Below are 23,901 nucleotides of genomic sequence, written 5' to 3'. Positions count from 1 at the left end.
GTGGGGTATAGAGAGGCATAAGAACAATACCTCTACAAATTAAATGTCCTTAATAGGAAAGCAGGGTTAGAGGCAGAGCTAGCCATAGTAGGCAGATAGTGAAGATACTGGGGCCATACTATATATTCAAATCAAAAGGAATAAGTGGCCTTCTACTCAGACCTTGAGGTGAAGTACAATTACACCTTATGCCGTGGTTCCCCACTGAGGAAGCCAAGGAAACACGGTAGAAAAGAAAGAGGAGTGCTTTAAAGGATCATGACAAAGCTGTCCTACAAGGAGAAAGGGAGGCTTAAGGTGGCAACGATATATGTATGTGTGTGTATATACACATATACACATATACACACGTATACACATGCACACACATTTTTTAAGGGAGTAAAAGGGCTTAAAACAGCATTTAGATTGGTAATCAAGACACAAGTTCCAGGCTTAACTTGATTTAATGTGCTGATCTAAGCCAAATCATCCCATTTCTCATGGCCTGTTTTCTCAGCTGTCAAAAACAAGTCCTGGACTAGACCAGGGCTTCTCAACTTTTTTTGGTGTCCTGCACACTTTTGGCCACCTATGTGTGTGCGTGTTTTTTTAAACTTTCTAATGGAAGGAAATGCTAAATTTCTAGGAGAGGTTGGTCAAAGATGTAATTTTTTCATATCCAAATTCATCGCCTTCTCCCCTGCTCTTCCCCACGCCCACCCCACTCCCCCATCTCCACACCATGTTAGGATCCACTTGGGCTGAGATGCAGTGAGGTTTTTTCCAGTTCTGACTTTCCCAGTCTAGGATCTGAACAGCTCACGGGCAATCAGCAGGTTACTATGGAAACAAGGCAGGCTGGTTGCCTGGCAACCACCTCCTTCCCCCTCATCCCCAGGATGCAAGCTGTCCTCTGAGACAGTCTCCTCCCCTTTTCCTCTTCCCTGAAAGACTGCCTTCGTAAGGGTAAAAGCACTAGATTCGGGAGCAGTTCTGAGGGTACAGTATGCAGCAATGCCAGGGAGCCGGGTAAGAGGGCGGGTGGGTCCCCCGTAATCTGGCGCTGTTAAAAGGACCGTGGCTTCGGGGACGCCTTTAGCCCCTGCTATTTATTTACTACCTGCACAACGTTGGGCGAGTCAAGCTAACTTCTCCAGCCCTGCTTCCCGCTCTGTAAAATAAAGGGACGATGCTCAGCTGTTCTAGCCCTCCTTCCCTTCCAGCTCTGAACCCTAAAAGTCCCGACCGCACCCTCTAGGGCGGGTCACCCCTCCCGCATTCCCCGCTGGGTCAGGAGTGTCTTTGCTATAGACAAACACTTTAGTCTGGACCCGGACAGTTGAGTGGGTAAGACCAGGCTCAGCTCAGAGCAGGACCGAGCAGTCCAGCCCTTACCGTCCAGCGCGGGCACGCTCTGAGCTGCGGAAGCGCGCACGCCTGCATACGTGCACACGGCACGGCCACCTACTTACGCAACGGCGCGTCTTGAACCCGCCCCCAGCTCGAGTCTGAGAGGCTGTGCGAGCGCGGGCTCTGGGTCACGAGGTATCACATTCGCCACGCACCCGGCGCCTCCTCGCTCTGGCCCCGCCTCCAGGAAAGGCTGCGTTTACGCTTCCGACTGGGCCTCTTCCTGTCTATGGGCTGTCGTCTTTCTTCTCGCCCCTCCCACTCCGGCTCCTGTGGCGAATCTGCGCCCCGCTAAAAAAAACCTCTGGAATTCGAGAACCTTTGAGGGAAAAAAGAGACGGACTCGGTGCCAGATACTTTCTCGCCTGGCAATGCCGCGGCTTCGTGCCCTTCTTTCTTCCCAGGAGCCGTCGTTGGTCCTAGTCCCGAGTCCAACCGTGTGTCGAAAGTGCGACCGCGAAAGCGGCGGCGCGGCGCGAGGGGGCGGGGCCTGCGCGGGACAAAGGAAGAGGAGCCGGAGCGGCGGCCTCTCTACAGAGCCCGGGTAAGTGGAGCAAGACGGGGAAGACGCGCCTACTGAGCGGGGGGCGAGAGCTCCGCGGCGCCCCTGCCTCTGCCCCGAACTTGGGACCAAGCTGGGCGGCGGGGGCGGCTGTGAGCCCGGGCGGGAGGGCGGGAGGCCTACGGCGGCCCCCGGTGGAGTAATCTCCTGAGCCTGCTGAGGTCCCGGCAGCCCCCCGACCGGGGACGGGGAAACCGGAGCTCTTTGTGTAGGCCGCGGCCCGGGAGGAGCCACGTTGTCCCTGTCGGGCTCCTGAGAGTGGCAAAGGGGAGGTCTGAGGGTGGGCGGGGGGAACGCTGTCCTGGTCCTTCCACCCCTCCCCCCAGAAGTGCGGCCGGATTCCGGCAGCACCTGCTCGCGGGGAACAGCTGGACTCCATAGTCAGAGGTCCGTGACGTCCGCATGCTCCTCTTCCTTAAAAATGGGGAAATTCCCTAGAGTACTGAGACTAGATCCACCGGGAATATTCATCCCGTTGCAGTCATGGTTCCCCCTCCTCCCTTATTCTGAAGAGCCTTGTTGAGGTGATACATGCCCCCCAAAATCATCTTTGTCTGATGCATTCATTCCACGTTGCAGTCACTGGGTGAAAGTTATCCTGAGTGGGTAGGACCTTTACTAAAGGGGTCCTTAACTTTGTCGTTTTTTCTGATTTTTTTTTTTTTAGCTTTCCCATTTATATGTACTTAGAATGACATTTTTTTTTAAGACAAACACAGTCATAGCTTAATAAATCTAGAGCTGGAAAGGACCCTAGAGGCCATCTAATCCAGTCTCCTTCCCCTACCCCCACGACCCCCATCCCATAATTTTACAGATGAGAAAATGAGGGAGAGTAAGTGATTTGCCCAAGGTTATACAGGTAAATAAATAGTCCGATGTGGAATTACAACCCTGATCCTCTGACCTTGGAGATGGTGCTCTTTCCACTATAAGTGGCTGCCCCAAAGTGTTTAGTTAACTTTATGCTCCTAAATCCTTTGTCCAGTATCAGAAATATAATAAAGTGAAACACTATTATTTCTGTAAAACTTATAGTTAGTTAAAACAAGTGTATAGGATTTAGTCTTGCAAGGAAATTTATAGATCATTTTGTCCAAGGATTCTTATCATGGACCCCTTTGACAGTATGGTAAAGCCTTCCTAGAGTATTATTTTTTTTAATAAATAAAATGCATGGGATTACAAGGAAGCAAAGGAAACCAATTCCACTAAATATATGTGTTTTTAAAAACATTTTTATGGAACCTAGGTTGAGAAATCTTGATCAAGTCTGATCACCTCCTTTTGCAGATGAGGAAATTGAGACTCAGAGAGGATTAAGTAACTTTACCAAAGTCATAGGAGAAATTTATAATTTCAGACCTAAAAGCTTTGATTTCAGATTCAGTCCTCTTGCTCATATAGCATATCTGCTTCTCTTTTTGAAAAGTTATAGTTTTCTCTTAAGCTGTGGAAATTCCTGTTCTTTGCCCAGCTTCAAAAGAGTAATAAAGAGCAGTTTCCAAGACACTAAATGGAAAGAAACTGCTAATCAGTTGTATTCTTTCTCCTAATCATTTTTAAAAAGAGCATCTTTAAATTTGCTTGTGTTATCAGTAAATATTTCTTAAAATGAGAATAGCTCAGTAATCTCATAGAATTTCAGGGTAAAATTTTAAAAACTATTGCACTAGTCCAATCGCTGTTATTTTCCCCCAATAATTTGTAATAATCATTTTAATTCAGAAAATAAGCTTCCAAGCCACATTCTTAAAGGATTTTTTTAAAAAAGGAGAAAAGGCAAAATTTGGAGTTGTTTTACCCAGAAACACTATTTTATTTATCATATTCTTTGACTGCTTAGGAAAACATTCTCTCATGCATACTTTTGATTTTCTTTGTTGTTTTGTTGTTTTTTTTTTAGTGTCCCAAGTTCATTGTTAAGGGACTGAGAACTTAATCTTCCAAAATGTCAAGTAAGTTTCATTTTTTATATTTATCAAACTGTGTGAATAAGGGACTAATGCCCTAGCAAATGGGAATTCCAAAATATTCTTTCTCAAAATTTTTCTTCAAAACAGGGCCATTGGTAGTTTTGTTGCTTAGTGTTATATCTCCGTTGTTTACAAGAAGTTATTTATTTTCTTTCAAACAGAAAGACCATCTTATGCCCCACCTCCCACCCCAGCTCCTGCAACAGTAAGTTTTAATTTTCTTGTTAATGTAATAGCCAAAAGTCTGGCCTTGCTACAAAAACCCAGATGTCTTCCAGTAGCAATCACTCAGTAATACAGCAACCAGAATGAAAACATTTCATGTAAAAATAATACTTCCTACTAAATATTTTAAATCTCTTCACACCTTGCCTTGAACTAACCCTGAAATTTTCAAAGAATAAACTGCCAAGATACAGTGATCTCTCAATTGCAAAATAAATTCCTGATAGTGAGTTTTTCTTGTACTGGGAAAAAATAAGAACCCTGTGATAATCATAACAATAATTTCACCGCTTTTATCTTGGCAATAGTCATCATTTAAAAAGAAATCATAGAATTTCAAGCTCAAAGGGACCTTGGAGGTCATCTAGGCTAATCCCATCATCGTATTAAATGAAAAAACTATTGGGTTTTTACCCATCAGAACATTCCATTTTCTTGACTAAAAAAAATTTTGCCTTCAGCTGGTTGTTGCTTATTCCCTTTTGTCCATATTTCTTTAAGAAAAAGTTATATAGTCTTTTTTAGAATATTGAAGTCCCTAGTTTTATAACAACCCTCAAGCACTTTTAAAATGTTTTCATTTTCATGCTATTTAGGAAAGGCCTATGTTACAGATTGGCCATATTATACTACATTAATAGTTTCATTAAAGAATACGTTAACTGATGTGAGAGATAGTCACAGTTACAATAGAGTAGTTTATTTACTCAGCAAGATTTGGCCCAGTGCATATGAGACCCTTCCCTGATAAGCATGAAAGTACTTGCCCAGTCTGCAAATCTGATTTTGAACAGTTAGCTCTTCAGATCTCAATAGACCTGATTCTTTGGAGTTTAAGAAACATTGAGGTAGTTTACTATGTCACAAACCCATGTATATAAAATCTCTATGCCTATATATCAGATTATTTTCAGTTTTTGCATCACACTAATAGTAGATTCTTTCTGTGTTACTACAAATGTTTCTTCCCCCATCAGACAATCACTGTGGTAATTGCTTCAGTTTAGTTATGTTTTATTTACATTTATTAGCAGTTTTTTTGTCCTCTGTGTACTGAGATGTTTTAAAAATAATTTTCAAATCATATTGCATGCTTTCAAATAGGACAACTTAGACAAGTGTTAAGCAGACACAAATGTGGACATTTCTGTGTCTTACAGACAGATGGCTCTGAGGGAGTCTGTGGAGTATTTCACTCCCCTTAAATCAAAAAACATTTATTAACAAACTATTTCTGTGGCACTGTATTAGGAACAATACAGATGAAATTGAACAAATGTTTACAATCGCAGTATACTTTAGTTTTGAAATTGATATGGTCTGTGACGTTTCAGCTTCTTATTTTAGTTCTATAGTTCCCTTGGTTTTGTTTTTTCTTATGTTATTTTCTTGTAATAATTCCCACCATTTTGTAACCTGTTGGAGATGTTTTGTTGATAGAAATAGTCCCTTTTAGCCAGTGTGTAGGTAGAAATTCAAATTTTCTTATATGTAGCTCTAAGTGTTTCTATTTTAAAATTCAGCAACTGAGAAATCACGTTTTTTCTATCACTAAAATACAAAAATGTATTTCTGCCTGTCTTGAGGAGTAGTTTTACATTGTTATATCATCATAATGTTGCTTTAGATACTCATTGGTAAGAAATCTGATAACTTAACAGACTGATGTCAATTTAATGGCTCTGTTCTCCCACCAAAATGTACTACTCAGAATAAATGCACCTCATTTCTTCTGTGCTTTGACTCCTTAAGTTGTTTTTTGCGTCTTCCATAATAGGAAAGACTAGGAGTTGGTCAACTGCTACTTCTCCTAATATTTCAATTCAGTATTTCTTTGTACACTATGTTTAGACACTAAGGATGGGTCACAACAGCATATTTTGAAACTTGTTTTTATTTTACACTAATAACAGTTGAATCAAGTTGAGTTTATGAATTGGGTGTGTACATTATACAGGGCTAAAGTTGTGAATCAAATGTTCAGATGAAATGGTTGTTGTTGCTTGTTTTGGTTTTGAGTTTCATAAGAAAAGAACTTGCTACTTTTAGTCTCCCTGTTGCATTTTCCTTATGCATCTTTGTTGTGGTCCTCATGAACATCGGACGTGTTTATATTAACTGATAGCAATCATAAGAGGCTCCTGTGTGTAATGAACTTAGGGCCATTTAAGATCCCATTTCACCGTACTGACAAAACACAATGTTTCTGCTGCAAATTAAGGAATTGCACTCTTAAATGTCTAGTGTTACCAAAGAACTAAGTAAGAAAAGAAAAACCAAAGACCATTATGTAGGGACTGACTAAAGAAGTAGTACAACTTTGACGCAAAGTTCAGGAAGTCTTCAAGCTTGAGCTCTAGAAGACAAATCAAAGAAGAAGAAGTGGAAGAAGAAAAAGGAGCGTATAAAAGTGACAGCTTTTTTTAAGAATAGAATGTAGCCCAGAAAGAAAGTTTAAACAAAATCCACGCGTCTCGCACAAGTCTTTGTTTTGAAATCATGTTTGACATCCACTGAATTCCACAAGGTAGGTTCCCCTGTACTCGGGAACCCCCAGTCTTAGTTAAGCAGGTGCTTGTCATTTCTCATATTTACATGCAATTATGTTTTTTATATATATACATATATATATATCTTGAAAGCAGATCCATTGCTTGTTTTTATTCGTGTGTTTGGTAGATGACATCATTGGTGGTGTCCACATAATGCTTAACAGTGTGCTGTCTTGTATGTAAAATGTTCCTGGGCCTCTGGTGTATCATGTTTCCGGGCCTCTTGTCTCAAAATACCATATATCCCTGAGTTCTATCATTTAATAGCCTAAATTAGAATGTATGTCTTTGTCATTTTAGACCCATGCCCATTTTAGTTGATTATAAAGTAATTTTGAATCTGTAGTAAAATCTAAATGCCTTCTCTGCTAAAACAAAAACAAACCTGCAAACAGGTTTCTATTGGAGTTGTTTCTGTATTGAAAAAGCCAACCAAACTACAACCCATCATTTGCTTGTTTAAGTTCAGGTTGCTTTTGCATGCCATATGCAGATCATTTTTCATTTCTGTGTTTTCCTCGTTTGAGCTCATTTCTCATTCGTGTTTTTGTCTCATTTGTTTCCATCAGCAAATGCCCAGCACACCAGGGTTTGTGGGATACAATCCATACAGTCATCTGGCCTACAACAACTACAGGCTGGGAGGGAACCCGGGCACCAACAGCCGGGTCACGGTAGGAGAATCAACTATTACAGCATCCAGCAGACACCTGGAATTGACCAGAAATGGCTTCAATTAGGTCCTTCCAAATCATGGATACAGCCATTTTAAAAAATAATTTGACTGCAAAAATTAACTTTGCTTTTTCCAATATTTTGTGCACTTCCATTGTAATATTTTACATTCCCCAAAATGGAATTGTGGGGAAAAAAATACTTGGAGCAAAAGAAAAACTCATTCAACTTGATCAGTAGGAAGAAGTCTAAATAGTGAACTCCCTTACTGAAAGTAGAAAAAATCATAAATTTTTGTAAATCAAATGTCTTCTTTTAAATAGAGAGGTATATCTATTTCATCTGATGTTTTAGGAATTAGATTAAAGAGCCAGTTTTCTAATTAAGAATGAAACCCACTGAGTAGGCTAGGTAAGGAATAATAAGCATTGTCCTAGTCTGCCAGAAACTTGAGATTTCAGTTCCCACCTCACTATTCTGCGCAGTTCATTTGTCCTTTGAGTATAATAACAGATCCCCAAGCAGCCACCGAAAGGAAGCAAACCTGCTTCTCTCCATTTGAAAAGATAAGGCTTTTGATGTTGCCTCTGCTATATAAAAGAAAATAAAACTTTCAAAATTTGATGAACAAATATGAACACCCATTTCTGGGGTGGGAAGAAAAAGTAACGTAAAAAATAGATTTTTCAAAATTTCTTGTGCTATTTATTTTAAATAAGCAACCTTTAATGTGTTATAATCTCACTCTAACAGAATTTGATTGGCATTAAATTCAATATGAGGCTGGTCCCATCCAAATAAATTTAGTTATTAAAGAAGCAAAAGTGCCTTAATTTAAATTTATAAATTATTTAGGAAGAGATCAAAAAGCCAATTTATTTGCAAATACCTAAGTATAATGTTAATTAAACTTATTCATTGAATGGCTGTTACAGTTGAATTATTTTCTAGCTAAAGGTAGTATAATGGATTATGGTATCCATAAAAGAAACCCTCTCACCCTGTAGTAAACTGTGAGTGGAAGCTTGGTATTATCAAAATTTGTATCTATCTTGCTAAGTCCATTACTTGGCTTGATAGGTTCCTCTCGTCTTAGATTTTTCATTGTTTCTACATGATTTGTACTTCACAAGCATATCAAGTTTTATGTGCCATGCCTATTTCATGGTATTTTAGAAGAGAATCCTAAGTGTGTGCATGTGTGTATGCATTCCTTAATGCATACAACTTTTATGTACATTTTTGTTTTCCTAAGCCTGGATGCATAACTTTGAAATGGAAAGATTATGAAAGGTTGATAACATATATTTAATTAAATGAAAAAACAGTCTATATTAGTTAATTCAGAATACTGGCAGAAAGTTATGCAGGCAGCAAATTCAATGGAATAATCAATTTGATACTTTGTTCTACAGTCAGCTCTTGATTATCAGTACTGATGGAGTAGAAATAATGGTGTCTGTAATCTCAGAATAATTTCTTTTTACTTTGAAATGCATATTGTACTTAAAAGTGAGTGTGTCTGACATGTGAATTCATTGTCCACCAAGTAATGAGGTAATACTCTGAAGATCACATCAGAAAGAGCTGGAAAACTGCTGTCCTAACTTTAGTCCCTTCTCCCCTACTCCATCCTGGTGATTGATGTCTTAGGACAGAGCATTTGGAGTGAATGCTGACTCCAGGGTGGGCTGGTATGTAAATGGTTGAGTTTAGGAATTTATGGTTCTTTGGGTTCTTTTTTAGTTGCTTTCTTTATATTTTCCCCTGTGGATGAGAGATTTAGGTATTAACTAACTAAGCTGTAATAGGATCTTGCACTGAGAGGCTTTTTAAGTGAAGCTATTAATTTCAGTTCAGCAGCTTCAAACATTGTGGACATGAATTCTGGGGCATCTGTTCTCTTGGCTCTTAGCTCTTAACTCTTTAAAATCGTTGATCTAAATACAGGCATTTAATATTACCTCTTCTCTTATCTCTGAACCCTTAATAAGTTCAGTCCTGTATGGGTTTTATATTTCTTTGTTTTTCACCCTCACTGGAGTCTAGCTAAAAGATTTTTTATAGAAAAACTTTTCACCTATTATGATTACCTGCTTGAGTACTTTTTCATAACCATGGGCACATTGTTAGGTGCTACATAAAGGCACAGCTGTTAAAAGCAAAAGCCCTCAGACCAAAAGGAAAAAAATGACAGTGGAAAAGGACCTGAATATTTTCACCCTTATAGTCTGTGTTGTTATTATTTGTCAAAATGTATTAAAATAATAAAAGGTAAGATGAGACCTGAGGCCCAGACAAATTAATTAACTTGCCCATAAACGCAGACCGGTTAGTGACAAAGCTGGACTTAGAATCTAGGTCTCCCCAAATCCAAGACCAGTACTTTTTCTACCACACTACAATGCTGCAAGCCAAAAGACAACACAGTTCTCAAAGGGCCTCAAAAAAATATAGAAACCTACTTTAAAGATGCAAATAGGGATTGATGCAAATAGGTCTTATAAGTTGCAGGGATAGAAGGAGGCTTGAAACACAAAACTACTTCTTGTATATGTAAACTGACTTCCAAGAACATGTACAGTTGTTGACATAGGCTTTCGCATATATTCTTATTTGATGCACCAATTCTGTAAGAAAAGTGATGCAAGTACTTCCATTGTCTTCATAAGGAAACTGAGGACTGAAGAAGTTACCTGACCCGGTCAGGGTGTAATAACTAGTAAAAGACAGAAATGGGATTTTAATCTAGGTTTTCTGACACTTTAACTCGGTATTCTTTTGGTTAACTCAATTATAATACTGCTCAGTTGGGAATTTTAAAGCTACCTTTTTGATTGCCCATCTGTACTTGAGAATCTCTTTCTGAATTTCCATTCATTTTAAGTCAACAGGCATGTTTTAAGTGTCTATTTACTGTGTGCCAGCACCAGAAACAACCTGGAAAAAAATTTTGTCTCTATGCTTAAAACTTTATTTTCATATTTTAGTCTGAAAAATTCATTTTAAGATTTGAGAAGACAGATCAATTCAAGGGATCCCTAAGAAATAATACAGGACAGTAGGCAGAGCCCTGAGGTTATTAAGTTCAGAATCAGGAAATGTGGATTCCAGCTTTGTTCTGTTCTAAAGTAACTCTGTCTCTGGGCAAGTTACAAGTTACCTCTGTGGACCTTAGTCCTTTCTCGATAAAATGAAAAGTATGATTGAGCAAGATCATTTGTTCCACCTTTTCTGTGAGCTCCCCTCAGTCTGTGTAAAACCTTGTTTCCCTTCATTCTTATAGACAAAAACTACATTTCTATAGGCACTTGTGAAACTTTTTTTTTCATTCCAATGATAGCAGTCAGCTCTTCAAAAAGAATTGTGAAGTCAAAATAATTCATAGCTTGGATCAAGGTGTTTTAATACAGTCTTAACAGAAATTTCATCTTATCAGCTTTAGAACAACACGTACACACGCTTCTAAAATAGTTCTTCAGTAAATACTTTGAAAACTAGAAGATAATCAAAAGAATCTCTCTGAGCAAGAAAAATAGGTGTCACAAGGTCCTCATATTAAAGCCCAGATATTTTACTACCACGATGGGATTTCAGGATCTATTTTAGTCTCACTTTACATTTAGTTCTACTAAAGTTGATTATCTGGTTTCCAAGATTAGAAAGAAAATTAGAAAGGATGAGAGGGAATAATTACAGCCCCGCTTTCAGCCATACCTACCTACCACAGAGAGCCCTGAGACTATCATTGTATCACAATATAATACTATCCAAAGTCAACAAGAAAAAGTATCTTCTATTTAGGTATGTGTATCTAAAAATTATCTAAGTATTTTCATCCAGAATAGTTAAGAGGCTTGAAAGCATAGGAGGTGTTAAAATACAGTTGATGGGGTAAACCTTGAACCAGCCAGAAAATAACTATCAAGAATAGCTTGTTTCCTAAGAGTTCTTAATAATGGGATTTTACTGTATTTTATGCAAATTAGCCAGTTACTAGTAGGGAAAACTTCCTGTCTGCTAATGTTTTGAAAATGTAACTCAGGAAATGGGTAAAAATCTATTAGGAAAAACAAAGATCACTAATGCAGCCTTAAGGGAAAAAAGTCAATCCTGTAGATCACTATGTGGATAAATACTACCACAATTTGATCTTTAAAAGTGTTTCTGATTTCTTTCAAAAAATTTAGAGATGAGAGATTGTTAAGGTTGTCTTTCCACCTCACTCTTTTATTTCCTTCTCTGGAACCCAAGCAGTATAGAACTACCAGTATAATGGTTTTGCTGCTTGGAATAATAGTCTTATTTGCTGGAACTTGAGGATTTTGCCATGGAAGTATTTTAAAAACCACATGGCACAAAATTGCAAAAAAGCAGCTCTTAGTGCAACTCCAAATTTTTTTTTAAAATAAAGATATCCTTCTTTGAGTAATAGTTTTTAGAAATGTGTAGGTGTCTTCTTTTATACCCTACTGTGGTGATAAGTCCAAAAGTTGCTAGTTTGCTTTACCACTTAGGGTAAGGTTTTCATAATTTGAGTGTAATACGGCAATTTACCTGTAGTCTACTTATTCCCATTATATTCAAATAATACTGCCAGACCTGCAGTCAGTCAACTAGCATTTATTAAGCATCTACTGTGTAGCAGGGACTTTGCTTAAACACTGGAAATGCAAAGGAGTTTGGCAGAGGCAAAGTACAAATAACTATATACAAACAAGGATAAATTGGAGATAATCAACAGAGGGAAGGAATTAACAGGACTGCCATTATGGGGACTCAGGAACAAATAGATTCTTATAGAAGATGAGGTTTTAGCTTAGACTTGAGGGAAGCCAGGAGACCTATGAAGGACAGCATTCCAGACATGGACAAGTGCTAGTGGAAATGCCCAGAAACTGGAGATGGAGTTTCTTGTTCAAGGGACAGCAAGGAGGCCAGTGTCATTGGATGGGGGAGGGGGGGAATTAGGGGTGTTCAGGTAATAAGACTGAAAAGGTAGAGATGGGGGGCCAGGTTGTGAAGGGCTTTGAATGCCAAACATAGGGTTTTTTATTTGATCCTGGATGTGATGGGGAGTCACTAGAGTTTATTGAATGGCAGGGAGGAGGGATTTAAATCTTCATTTTAGGGAGATTAATTTGACATCTGAGCAGAAGGTGAGCTAGAGTGGGGTGAGACTTGAGGCAGGGAGTTCAACCAATAGGGCATTGTACTAGTCTAGTCTTAAGGTGATGTGGTCCTACACCACAGCAATAGCAATATCAGAAAAAAAAAAAAAAAAAGAAGTAATGTGTATTGTTCAAGAGATGTTAGAAAGAAAAATGCTGCAGGCTAGGAAATTCTTTCCACCCCCTTTCAATTCAGTAGGAATGAATCCAGTCAGCCTCATGTAAAACAGTCATTGAAAACAAGAACCAGAGATGTGCTGGTTAGTCTATATATTCCCTTACTTATAACATTGTTTCTAAAAGAAAATGTATTCTGCATACCAAACTTACAAATGAATTTTATAAATTTACAATTTAGTATATTCATATGTTGGAGCCTAACTTCACTCCTCCATTTCCATATGTTTCACTGTTATGGGGAGTTCTTGAAATAAAACCTTATACTTTTAGAGAAGGAATAAAAATTTATTAAGCAGTTACAATGTGCCAGTCACTATTTGCTTTTCAAATAACTCATGCAATACTCACAGCAACTTTAGGAGGTAGGTGTTATTATTATCCCCATTTTACAGTTGAAGTTTAATAATTTACCTAGAACCAAGAAGCTAGTAAGTGTCTGAGGTCAGGTTTGAATTCAGATCTTCCTGACTCAAGGGCCAGTGCTTTATCCACTGGGCCACCTAGATGCCTCCTGGAACATTGGCCCCAAAATAACTTCTTGGACCTGAGGTCATCAGCCATCTTACACAGTTATTAATCACGTGATGTGAATCCTCTCCCAGTCCCCTTCGTTTGCTTTCTTTTTCTTCCCCCCTTTCCCATTTATTTCTTCTTTCTCCTAAATCCCTTTTCTATCTCTTTTCCTTTTCTCTTTAGTTTACATGAAAATCACTTTGTATAATACGGAGCTTTTTATAGTTGATATAGCTTTCAGTCCCCAATTACATTAGAATTCTGTGTAAGGACACAGTTCCCTGTTATCTATAATTTTTTACCTATTCGGGAGAAAAAGAGATGAACTTTATTCTATAGTTTATTAACCGGTACAGCCCTTCAAATACTCTTAAATGTTTTCCTGTTCAGGTTAAACATATCCAACTCTTTGTATAAAATGGTTTTCCCATCCTAGTTACTTTGATCTTCATGCTTCAATCTCCTTCCTAAAACATGTCTCTTAGCACCAAACAAAATAACTCAGAACAGTACAAGCAACAGAATTAGGATCTCACTTGTTCCAGTACTCTTTACCTGAAGGCAGCCTAAGATCCCAGGGTTTGGGGTTGCCTTGTCACATTGTTGACTCTTTTTAAGCTTTTTTTAAGCTCTTTTTAAAACCCCAGAACTTTTTCATATGAATTACTGTGTAGTCATATATCCCCCATTCTATGCTTATGCCATTGATTTTTTTTTTAAACCCAAGTATAAAACTGAGGATTTGAAAGGTAACCAGTTTCTAAAAGGTTGGTAAGTAAAGGTTTGAGTTGTTTTGTTTAGTAAAGTAAAGATTTGGTTGTTGATTTGGTCTAGTCGTTGGTTTAGTTTTTTTTGATTGTGTTTGGTGGGAAGGGGTTAGTTTTAAATTTGGAATTCTACTAAGTCTAGGTACTATGCTGATAGTTACAAAACAATGACAAAGCAGCATTATCAGCAGATTAGGTATGTCTGGTAAGTGCTGAGGGGGCTCAGGATTTGGTGCAGATAATCAAGTGTTGACTGTATGTTACTAATGTTTGTAAATTAAAGGACATAGAATGCCAGTTGGTGTTTCAACTGTAAGTCATTGACATGTATCCATATTTCTTATGTCTAGATCATTTCATGCTGCTTTGTCTTTTTTCCTTACCACCTTTATAGCTTTAGTATTAAAGCGGACAAAGCAGTGTACCTTCAGAGACATTTTCTTGTTTTTCTGGTGATGCCTTTGTGAAGATATCTTTCAGTGGAGAAAAATGAATCTAGTATCAATGGACAAGTAGAAAAAAATACTTTTTTATATATGTCTATTTCCAGATTGCCACATGCTACTATTTGCAACTGATTATCCAGTTCTTTTTTTTTTTACAGGCTTCCTCTGGCATTACAATTCCCAAACCCCCAAAGCCACCAGATAAGCCTCTGATGCCCTATATGAGATACAGCAGAAAGGTGGGTACACAATATCAGGGAGTGAAATCTTTATTTCCTCTTTTAAGTAGAATTTCAAACCTTAATGAAGGTTTTTAAGTGTTGGCTTATCTTTTTTTTTTTTTTAACCTATGACTGTTTTAAAATCCACGTGTACTTTTGGCCACTATTAAAAGTATGGATGTTTTCTTTTTAAGGTTTGGGACCAAGTAAAGGCTTCCAACCCTGACTTAAAGTTATGGGAGATTGGCAAAATTATTGGTGGGATGTGGCGAGACCTTACTGATGAAGAGAAACAAGAATATTTGAATGAATACGAAGCAGAAAAGGTAATGTGTCAGGGAGTAGGGTAAGAGCACAGAAATAACCATTTGGATACTTTAATCACATATGTGAAAAAACAATTTTGTCAAATTGCAGATAGAATATAATGAATCTATGAAGGCCTATCATAATTCACCTGCATACCTTGCTTACATCAATGCAAAAAGTCGAGCTGAAGCTGCATTAGAGGAGGAAAGTCGGCAGAGACAATCCCGAATGGAGAAGGGAGAACCTTATATGAGCATCCAACCTGCAGAGGATCCAGATGGTAAAAGGGATGGGCTTTTAAATAATGGGAGGTCTTGAATATTAAGCACAATCCTTCAGGGCCTTTCATTACCACTTCCCTTTTTGTACTTTAAAAAAAAAAAAGTCACTTAAAAAAAAGTCAACTCCTGTTTCTAGTTTTTCATATTCTCTGTTTCTAGAATACCTGATAAACTCAATTTGTGACCAAGATTTTCTTCCTGAGTATTTGTAAAGGATAAATAAAGGACCCAGCAGCACAGGCATCTTCTATTCTCCTATGATTGGTCTTCACTTAAAAAGAAAAAGGCATTATATGCAGGGAAATATTTGAAGTTAGCCCTTTCCAGGAGTTCTGGAAGGCAGACAATAAATTATATTTTAATTTTATAAATGGACATTTAGAGAACAATATTAAATAAAGGAAGGTACCACTATGTTAACCTCAAAATAGCTTAGCTAGTCTTAAATTCTTAAGTCACTGTCGAGTGAAACACAGATTTATTCAGTGCTTTGGGCAGCTCAAGACCAAAACAGATATAACTTCTGTCTCCTGTTGTACTTCAGCTAACTACTTCTCTAGTATTCATCATCTTGTAAAAGTTTGTAGGAAACTTCTCACCTTGACCAGTGTTTGCCACATGTCCTAGCCTGTGTTTAACATCAGAGTGACCCTTGCATGGCTTTGTGCCTCAGCATTCTTAGGTAAACCTAGCACAGTTGCTAGCTGAGCAATTAAATGTTGACCTTACAAGTGCTATCTATTATGTTTATGGCTTAACTTTCACGAACATGTTGTTTATTACAGACTATGATGATGGTTTTTCAATGAAGCACACAGCTACTGCCCGTTTCCAGAGAAACCACCGTCTAATCAGTGAGATATTAAGTGAAAGTGTGGTGCCAGATGTTCGTTCAGTTGTTACCACAGCCAGAATGCAGGTTCTCAAACGACAGGTTCAGTCCTTAATGGTCCATCAGGTAAAGACTGCTTATTCATAAAATATTCATCACTTCTTGAGTAAAGCTGTGCAGTAGGTGACCTGATTTTGTACTGTACATGAAAGTACATGGAAGTAAGGGTGGAGGTTTTTCCCTTGAGATTTCCTGCATGATAATACATCATTTTAAATTGTACCTTGTAATGGGAATTTGTCAATTTTAAAAATTTAGATTAACTTAGATACCTGTTAACTCTGGTATTTTATATGAGGTATTTTACTCCAAAGAAATCATTGAAGAGTTTGAGAGTTAAGAACAAGTTAACAGTTTTATTGAATAACAACATTAGTAATAACTGGCATTTATATAGCACTTTAAGCTCTGCAGAGTGCTTTAATATGCATTATCTCTTTTTTTTTTCAATAACCCTGTGAAGTTATTATCCTCTTTTTGCAGATGAGAAAACTGGAGCTGAGGGCTTGTTGGGTTATATGTCCAAAGTTACATAGCTTGAAAGTATGAAAGACAGGATTTGAACCCAGGTCTTTTCCTTATTCTAGTCTTAGACTTTCCACAGTATCACACAAACTCCACATTCACTTCCCTTTTCTGATGTCAATGTTAAAAATATTATCTCGATGTGATATATCATAAAAGAATAAAATGAAAAGCTCAAAACTCTTCTTTAATGCCATGCTATTTTTAAAGGAGGGGGGACACCATTAGAAAAAACAAGCTAGATTTTTATAACCAGATTTTTTGTATTGAAAGGGGTAGGGACAAAAGGGAAAGCTTATCTGGCTGTTAGAAAACACTCTGGACTTAGATCTTGTGTTTTACAGAGAAAATTAGAAGCTGAACTCTTACAAATAGAAGAACGTCACCAGGAAAAGAAGAGGAAGTTCTTAGAAAGCACAGATTCATTTAACAATGAACTAAAGAGGGTAACAGTTTAATTTATTAATTCTGTTTGTGATAGGAAACTTTTTTCTTTTATTTTTGGAACCAACTTTTGATTTCATTAGTATAGGGAAATTCCTTTGAGAAAAACTCCCAACAAAGATTGGCAGTAAATGTTCTGCAGAGGTTAAGTGACTTGCTGTGGTCATACGGCCATTGTGTGTTACCAGTAGGAATTGAACTCGGCTCTTTATGATTCTGAGTTCAGCTGTTTACTACACAGTGCTGCCGCTCTCCAAATTAATTTTACTGTAGCTTTTATCCCCTTTTGAAAGAGTGACTTACCGCCAATTTATAGCTGCCCATTTGTGACAAAATTAGAGTTTAGTTTAAATACATTTATATGTTATAGTAAAATTATCAAACAGTATGCATAAGTATGGAGTTTTCAGTGTATGTTCTTATCAGATGTGATGCACATGTGACCCTTTCCATAATGACTAGTAAACCTAGATTTGAGTAACTCAAGCTGAGAAATTGAAGTCCTCTACTCATTCCTGTATTTTCATTATATTTCTGACTGCTCTGTAATATCAGTTGTAAGAGAGCTTTAGAATCATTAACTTTCATGAATTTCTTTGTCAAACTGATAAATATATGACAAATAACTAGAAACAGTGATGATTTATCTTGCAGAAAGCCTACGTTCACACTTTCTTTTTAGGTAGGCAATATAATATTTTGTGTGTATTTGTAAATCCATTTTTGAGCCAAATTTACTTGTTTAAAGTGAGACTTTGCTAAGATGGCTGTATTTTTCCTTCTGGCTTGTAGTTGTGTAGCTTAAAAGTGGAGGTAGACATGGAAAAAATAGCAGCTGAAATTGCCCAGGCAGAGGAACAAGCCCGAAAACGGCAGGAGGAGCGAGAGAAAGAAGCAATGGAGCAGGCAGAGCGTAGTCAGAGCGGTGTGAGTGCTACCGCTACTGCCGCTGCTACTGCCACCAGCGAGGACGACCAGACAGCCAGCAAGGGTGATGAGAAGAAGGAAGAGGAAAGCACTCCAATGGAGACAGGTAGTAACGTCTGTCCTTGTGACACTGTCTAAAACCCAATGCACACTCCTCCAAGGGTGGGCTATGGGGTGTGGTGTTTAACCTTTGTTTCTGAAACTATCCAGAGAAACCTTAACAGACTAAAACTCTAGCTCTAGATAAAGGCTTTCAAGCAAATTGAACCTTTCTTCTTTCTTCAGAAATCATCAGAAAATAGTTGCAGATTTCTTATATATAATAATAGATATCCCCTGGAAACCTTATAAAATTTCGTAGAATTCATAGATGTAGTACTGGAAGGGACCTCAGAAATCATGCAGTCTAATCCTCTCATTTTGCAGATTGGGAAACTAAAGCCCAGAGATTATGGCTTGCCAAAGATGATATACTCTTAAGGTGGCATTGGAACCTTGGCTTTCTGACTTCAAAGCCATTGCTCATTTCACTGTTCCATACTGTTTGGGAGAGTCTGTTTTAAATTTTTCTAGAAGTGGGAGAGGCTTCCTTTAAACCCACAGGCTTCATGTTCAGATGTTTTATGTCCTCTGACATGTGAAAAGTAAATATTGTCCTTGTAAAAACTTAATTTAGTATGTTAACACTGCAGATAGTGAAATTAAAAATTTAATTATTTGTGTCACTTGCTACTTAATATGAACACGTTTTTGATCTTAGCAAATTTAGAGAGCAAAGCACGTCCTGTGGTTAAAGCAGAGCTTGAGAATCAGAATCTTGTTCTCTTCTAATTTTACCACTAGACAAAACACAACACTCCTTTGTTTCATTTCACCATTTGTAAATAAGTTAGTGCTTATTTATAAAAGCTTTTTTCTAGCCCATTAGTGGAAGCAATAAAGGAGTAAGAATATTTGTGAGCCTTTAGATTCATGTAATCTTACATATAAAATTGCTTCCTGGATCATTTGAGAGACACATTCCTCTCCCAGGAAAGGGGAACCCAGTGTCCAAACCTTAGTAAGTTAATGGGACTGTAGATTAAATATTCAACTTACTTGGTCACTTGGGAGAAATCCATTAAGCTGGAATATCTCCTGAGGAATGAAAAATAGGATCATTATTAGCACATTGATGACCTGTTATGCCCTTGAGAGTGAAGGAGAATAAAGTATTATTCTATCAAGATAATGGGAAGAATGTTGGATTTTAATCTCAACAGCTTGTTTTTTTGTTTGTTTTGTTTTAAAGGTACATATGTAAAAAATAGAAGAGTGAGGTTCAGATGACCAATTTGAGCATAGGATGAAGGGTCAATCTTACACTGGGTCACAGCAAAGCAGGAAACCTTAAGAATGGGGCTCCAAAGGCATGGAGAATCATGGCAGACCAAGAATTCTCAGAAGACACCTAGTTCAACAATTACAAAACATTCACCACACAAATAAAGATAGATCTAAATAATTAAAGAAATATTAATTACTCATGGGTAGGCCTAGCTATTATAATAAAAATGACAATACTACCTAAATTAATTTACTTATTCAGTGTCATACCAATCAAACTACCAAAGGATAGAGCTAGAAAAAAAAATGAAATTCATCTGGAGAAACAAGAAAGTCAACAATATCATGGAAATTGGGGAGGAGCTGGGGGGAATACAAAGGAAAGGGTTTATCAAAGCTAGATCTCAAACTATGCTGCAAAGCAATCTGTAACTATATAAGATATAGAGTGATTGATCTGTTGAATGGATTAGATACATAGTATATACAGAAGGAAATGAGCACAATAACCTAGTGTTTGATTAATGCAAAGATCCCAGCTATTGGAACAAGAACTCACTGTTTAAAAAACTCCTAGGAAAACTGGACAGTAGTCTGGCAGAAATTAGGCAGAGTCCAGAGGTGGGGAACCTGTGGCCCCATGGTCGCAGGTTCCCCAACCCTGGCATACACCAACATTTCACACCAAATTACCAAATTAATGTCAAATTGGGTATGTGAGTTAGTCCTAAAAGGTTATAATAATAAGCAAATTAGGGGAGCATAGGAGATAATTTTGTTTACATAAAACTAAAAAGTTTTTGCACAAACAAGACCAATGCAGCCAAAATTAGAAGAAAAGCAGGAATTTAGGGGAAATTACAACTAGTTTTTCTGATAAATGTCTCATAAGGAACTGGGCCAGATTTCTAAAAATAAGAACTATTTTCTAGTTGATAAATGCTCAGAGGATATGAACAGGCAGTTTTCAAAGGAAGAAATCAGCATTTTCAGTAATCATGAAAAGTTGCTCCAAATCACTAATAATTTGGAGAAATGCAAATTAAAACAACTCTGAGGTACCACCTCACACCCAGAAGATTGGCTAAAATGTTAGGAGGATGGTAGGGGAAGGATGCCCTGTTGGTGGAGCTCTGAAGCAGTCAGTCCATTTTGGAGAACCATTTAGAACTATGCCCAAAGGGCTATAAAACTACAGAATACCCTTTGACCCAGCAATACCACTGTCACTATATTGGGCTATACCTCAAGGAGATTAAAGGAAAAGGATTCATATGTACAAAAATATTTATAGTAGCCTTTTTCGTGGTGACAAAGAATTAGAAATTGAGGGGTTACCCATCAACTGGGGAATGAGTGGCTGAACAAATTGTTATATATGTGATTGTGAAGGAAAAATACTATGTTTTAAAAAGTGAAAGGGAGTGGTTTCAGAAAAACCTGGGGAGATATATGAGTTGATGCGAAGTGAAGTGAGTAAAACCCGAGAAGTTGTACACAGTATTGGCAATACTGTAAAAATAACCCAACTGTGTAAGACTTAGTAACTGATCAGTACAGTGATCTATCACAGTTCCAAAGGATTAATGATGAAAAATGCTATTCACCTCCAGATAGACAACTGATGGACATAGAGTGTAGATTGAAGCAAGTTATTTTCCTCTTTCTTTTTTTGGGTGGGGGAGGAACATAGTTAATGTGGAAATGTTTTGCATGATAAAAAAAAGAGAGAAAACTCCCAGTTCACAGATTTAGAACATGAAAGGACCCTGGAAGCCATCTAATCCAACCTCCCTCACCATTCCGTTCCCCTCTCTTCTTCCTCCCCACCAGTTTTGCACATGAGAAACTGACCTAGAGAGGATAAGTTCCTTTCCCAAGATCATTACAGAGAAATTAGTAAACTTTTTTTCTTTTTTTTAACTTATTAATTTATTTATTTTTAGTTTTCAGTATTCATTTTCTTAAGTTTTAAGTTTTTTAAGTTTTTCTCCCTCCCTCCCCAAGACAGCATTCAATGTGATATGGCTCTACACATACATTTCCTATTAAACACATTTTCACATTAGTCATGTTGCATAGAAGAATTATAATGAATGAGACCATGAAAAAACAAAACAGAAAATAGTCTGCTTCGCTCTGCATTCCAACTAGATAGTTCTTTTTCTGGATATGGATGGCATTTACCATCATGAGTCCTTTGGAACTATTTTAGGTCCTTGCATTGCTGAGAAGGGCTCAGTTTATCAAAATCAGTCATCACACACTGGCTGTTTCTGTGAACAGTATTCCCCTAGTTCTGCTCACTTCACTCAGCATCAGTTTATATGTCTTCCCAGAGTTGTCTGAAGTCCGCCTGTTCATCATTTCTTATAGCACAATATTATTCCATTACATTCATATACCACAACTTGTTTGGCCATTCCCCAGTTGATGAGCATCTCTTCAGAAACTAGTAAACTTTTAAGGTATCTAGCCAACTTGTGTAGATTTTTTTTGTGAACACTTTCAACTATATATTAGTCTCCTTGTGAGCAAAGCCTAGAAAAAACAAGCTTGGTTTTCTAAGTGTGTGACATGGGGAGAAGGGGAAAAAAGGGAATTTAGTATAAGAACCAGGTAATCTGTGCTTTCTTCAGTAGCTCATATACTAAAATTGGAACGGTGCAGAAAAGATTACCATGTCCCCTGCACATGAGTGACACTCAAATTCATAAATTATTCCATATTTTTACCACTCAGACTGTCTTAGGGTGAGAGGGAAAGCTAGGTGAACCAGCTATGGTTGTGGCGGGAAGGTGAAAGGACAATGGATTCAGGGTGGAGTAAAATGGAAGGTCAGATTAATTCAGACTCTTGACAATGTCCTATGTATAAGACATAGAATGTATAGCTGATAGGAGAACTGGGCCAGTGATTACTTACTAACTTGAGAAGAGTCTAGATCCCTCTTTGATCTGTCTAAAAGGGAATTGAGGGTCTCAGCTCAAATTTTTCATAGAAGCTATTAAGCTTATTCTCATATTTTAAGGGAAAAAAATTAAGAAAATTGTACTAAGAGGTATCAGTCCAAATCTTTGTTCTTTCATTTTTAACAAGAAACAGCCAAGCACAAAGTATTGGTTGGCTCTTTCTCTGGAAATCTTGATTTGAGACTTTTGGAACAGTCTTAAAATTTAATAACAATATACAATAATAAGTTTGATACATTTCACCCTAAGAACTGCTTGTCAGCACAGTTAGGAAGAGTAAATCGTTGCTCTCAGACTGACAGTGAAAAATATCTGATTGCAGAAGAGACACACCCAGAGGAAACTACAGAAAGTCAACAGAATGGTGAAGAAGGAACATCTACACCTGAAGATAAAGAGAGTGGCCAAGAGGGAGTAGATAGTATGGCAGAAGAAGGGACTAGTGACAGCAACACTGGGTCAGAGAGCAACAGTGCAACGGTAGAAGAACCTCCAACAGACCCTGCACCAGAGGACAGTGAGAAGAAAGAATAAATGTTGAATTCCATGTGTTTTGAATTATTTTTTTTAATGAAATACTGTTTTTGAGTTTTAATGGCGTTTTGTGGTTTGTGTATGTGCTCTCTTTGTCCATCACCAAAGACTACTGGACCACTTACCTATGATATCCCTAGTGGTAAAATGGCCTTTCTTCAACAGTCGGGTAGAGATCACTGTTTTCTTCGAACTTTGTTTCTAGTCTTAACTACTTAAAGTCTCAAAACTTTAGTGGATGGAAGGAATTTCCATCTTTTTATAGAATTAACTTTTAATGCTGTAGACTCAACTCAACTTGACTCTTAAAGATGCCTTTCCATGTTTTACTTGGGTCGTTACCAAGCCCTCAGCTTTAAACTTTCTTGGTTCCTATCAGCAGTGTATTGAAGCGTCCTTAGCCTGCTTATCTCTGCCGAGGCAGGATTTATACACACAGCTGGATGTTACATACAGCTCACTGGTGTTTTGGCTCCTCAGGTGAGGTATCCTCAGATATGAGCGGCACAGGTACTGAGTGGCCTCACCTCCTGCCCCTGGGCCTTGTTGATCTACTGACTATCCCCATAGGCAACAGGTTAGTGAAATAGGTTGCTCCACAGGGACATGAAAAACATGTCCTATGGTTCACTCTAAGTCATCCAGATTTCATGTCATGGGAATGAACATCATCCATTTTTAGTTAGTTGATACAGTTAGTTCAACTACTTTTTTTTTAATTAAACATTCCAAAGATGGAGAAGATCCCAAACTAAGACAATTTAAAGTGCATTATATAGACTAAAGAGGCCTAGTGGTACAGTGGACAGAGGGTTGGGCTTGGATCCAGAGGGATCTAGATTTCATTACAGCCTCTGACAATGATTAGCTGTTTGACTCTGGACAAGTCTCTTCACCATTAGAAGCTGAGGTAATTCCCTAGGACTTAACCTAAGTTAGAGAGGTTGAAACTAATCTGTTTTGCAAGAGGGAGTCCCTTATTGGGAGTTTCCCACACTGATGACATAACAG

The 23,901-nt window shown here is 37.9% G+C and overlaps 1 protein-coding gene and 1 non-coding gene across 3 annotated transcripts; both read left to right on the top strand.

Moving 5' to 3' along the window:
• Positions 1-1,849: 1,849 nt before the first annotated feature.
• Positions 1,850-22,951, top strand: SMARCE1 (SWI/SNF related BAF chromatin remodeling complex subunit E1). Of its 2 annotated transcripts, XM_072646371.1 has the most exons (11): positions 1,850-1,936; positions 3,861-3,912; positions 4,092-4,135; positions 7,277-7,381; positions 14,618-14,698; positions 14,875-15,006; positions 15,098-15,269; positions 16,056-16,228; positions 17,032-17,133; positions 17,924-18,164; positions 22,679-22,951. In XM_072646371.1, the coding sequence occupies exons 2-11, from the start codon at positions 3,906-3,908 to the stop codon at positions 22,888-22,890; spliced, it is 1,269 nt and encodes a 422-aa protein (XP_072502472.1). In that variant the 5' UTR covers positions 1,850-1,936; positions 3,861-3,905; the 3' UTR covers positions 22,891-22,951. The 2 variants fall into 2 exon arrangements, with proteins under 2 accessions (XP_072502472.1, XP_072502473.1); XM_072646372.1 differs by lacking the exon at positions 4,092-4,135.
• LOC140530540 (U6 spliceosomal RNA) lies at positions 22,011-22,117 on the top strand. The gene has a single exon (XR_011975977.1). It is a non-coding gene; the product is annotated as a U6 spliceosomal RNA (small nuclear RNA).
• Positions 22,952-23,901: the final 950 nt, after the last annotated feature.

This window comes from Notamacropus eugenii, chromosome 2, assembly GCF_028372415.1.
Source record: "Notamacropus eugenii isolate mMacEug1 chromosome 2, mMacEug1.pri_v2, whole genome shotgun sequence".
NCBI classification, from domain to species: domain Eukaryota; kingdom Metazoa; phylum Chordata; class Mammalia; order Diprotodontia; family Macropodidae; genus Notamacropus; species Notamacropus eugenii.
This window is presented reverse-complemented; position numbering and strand designations above follow the sequence as displayed.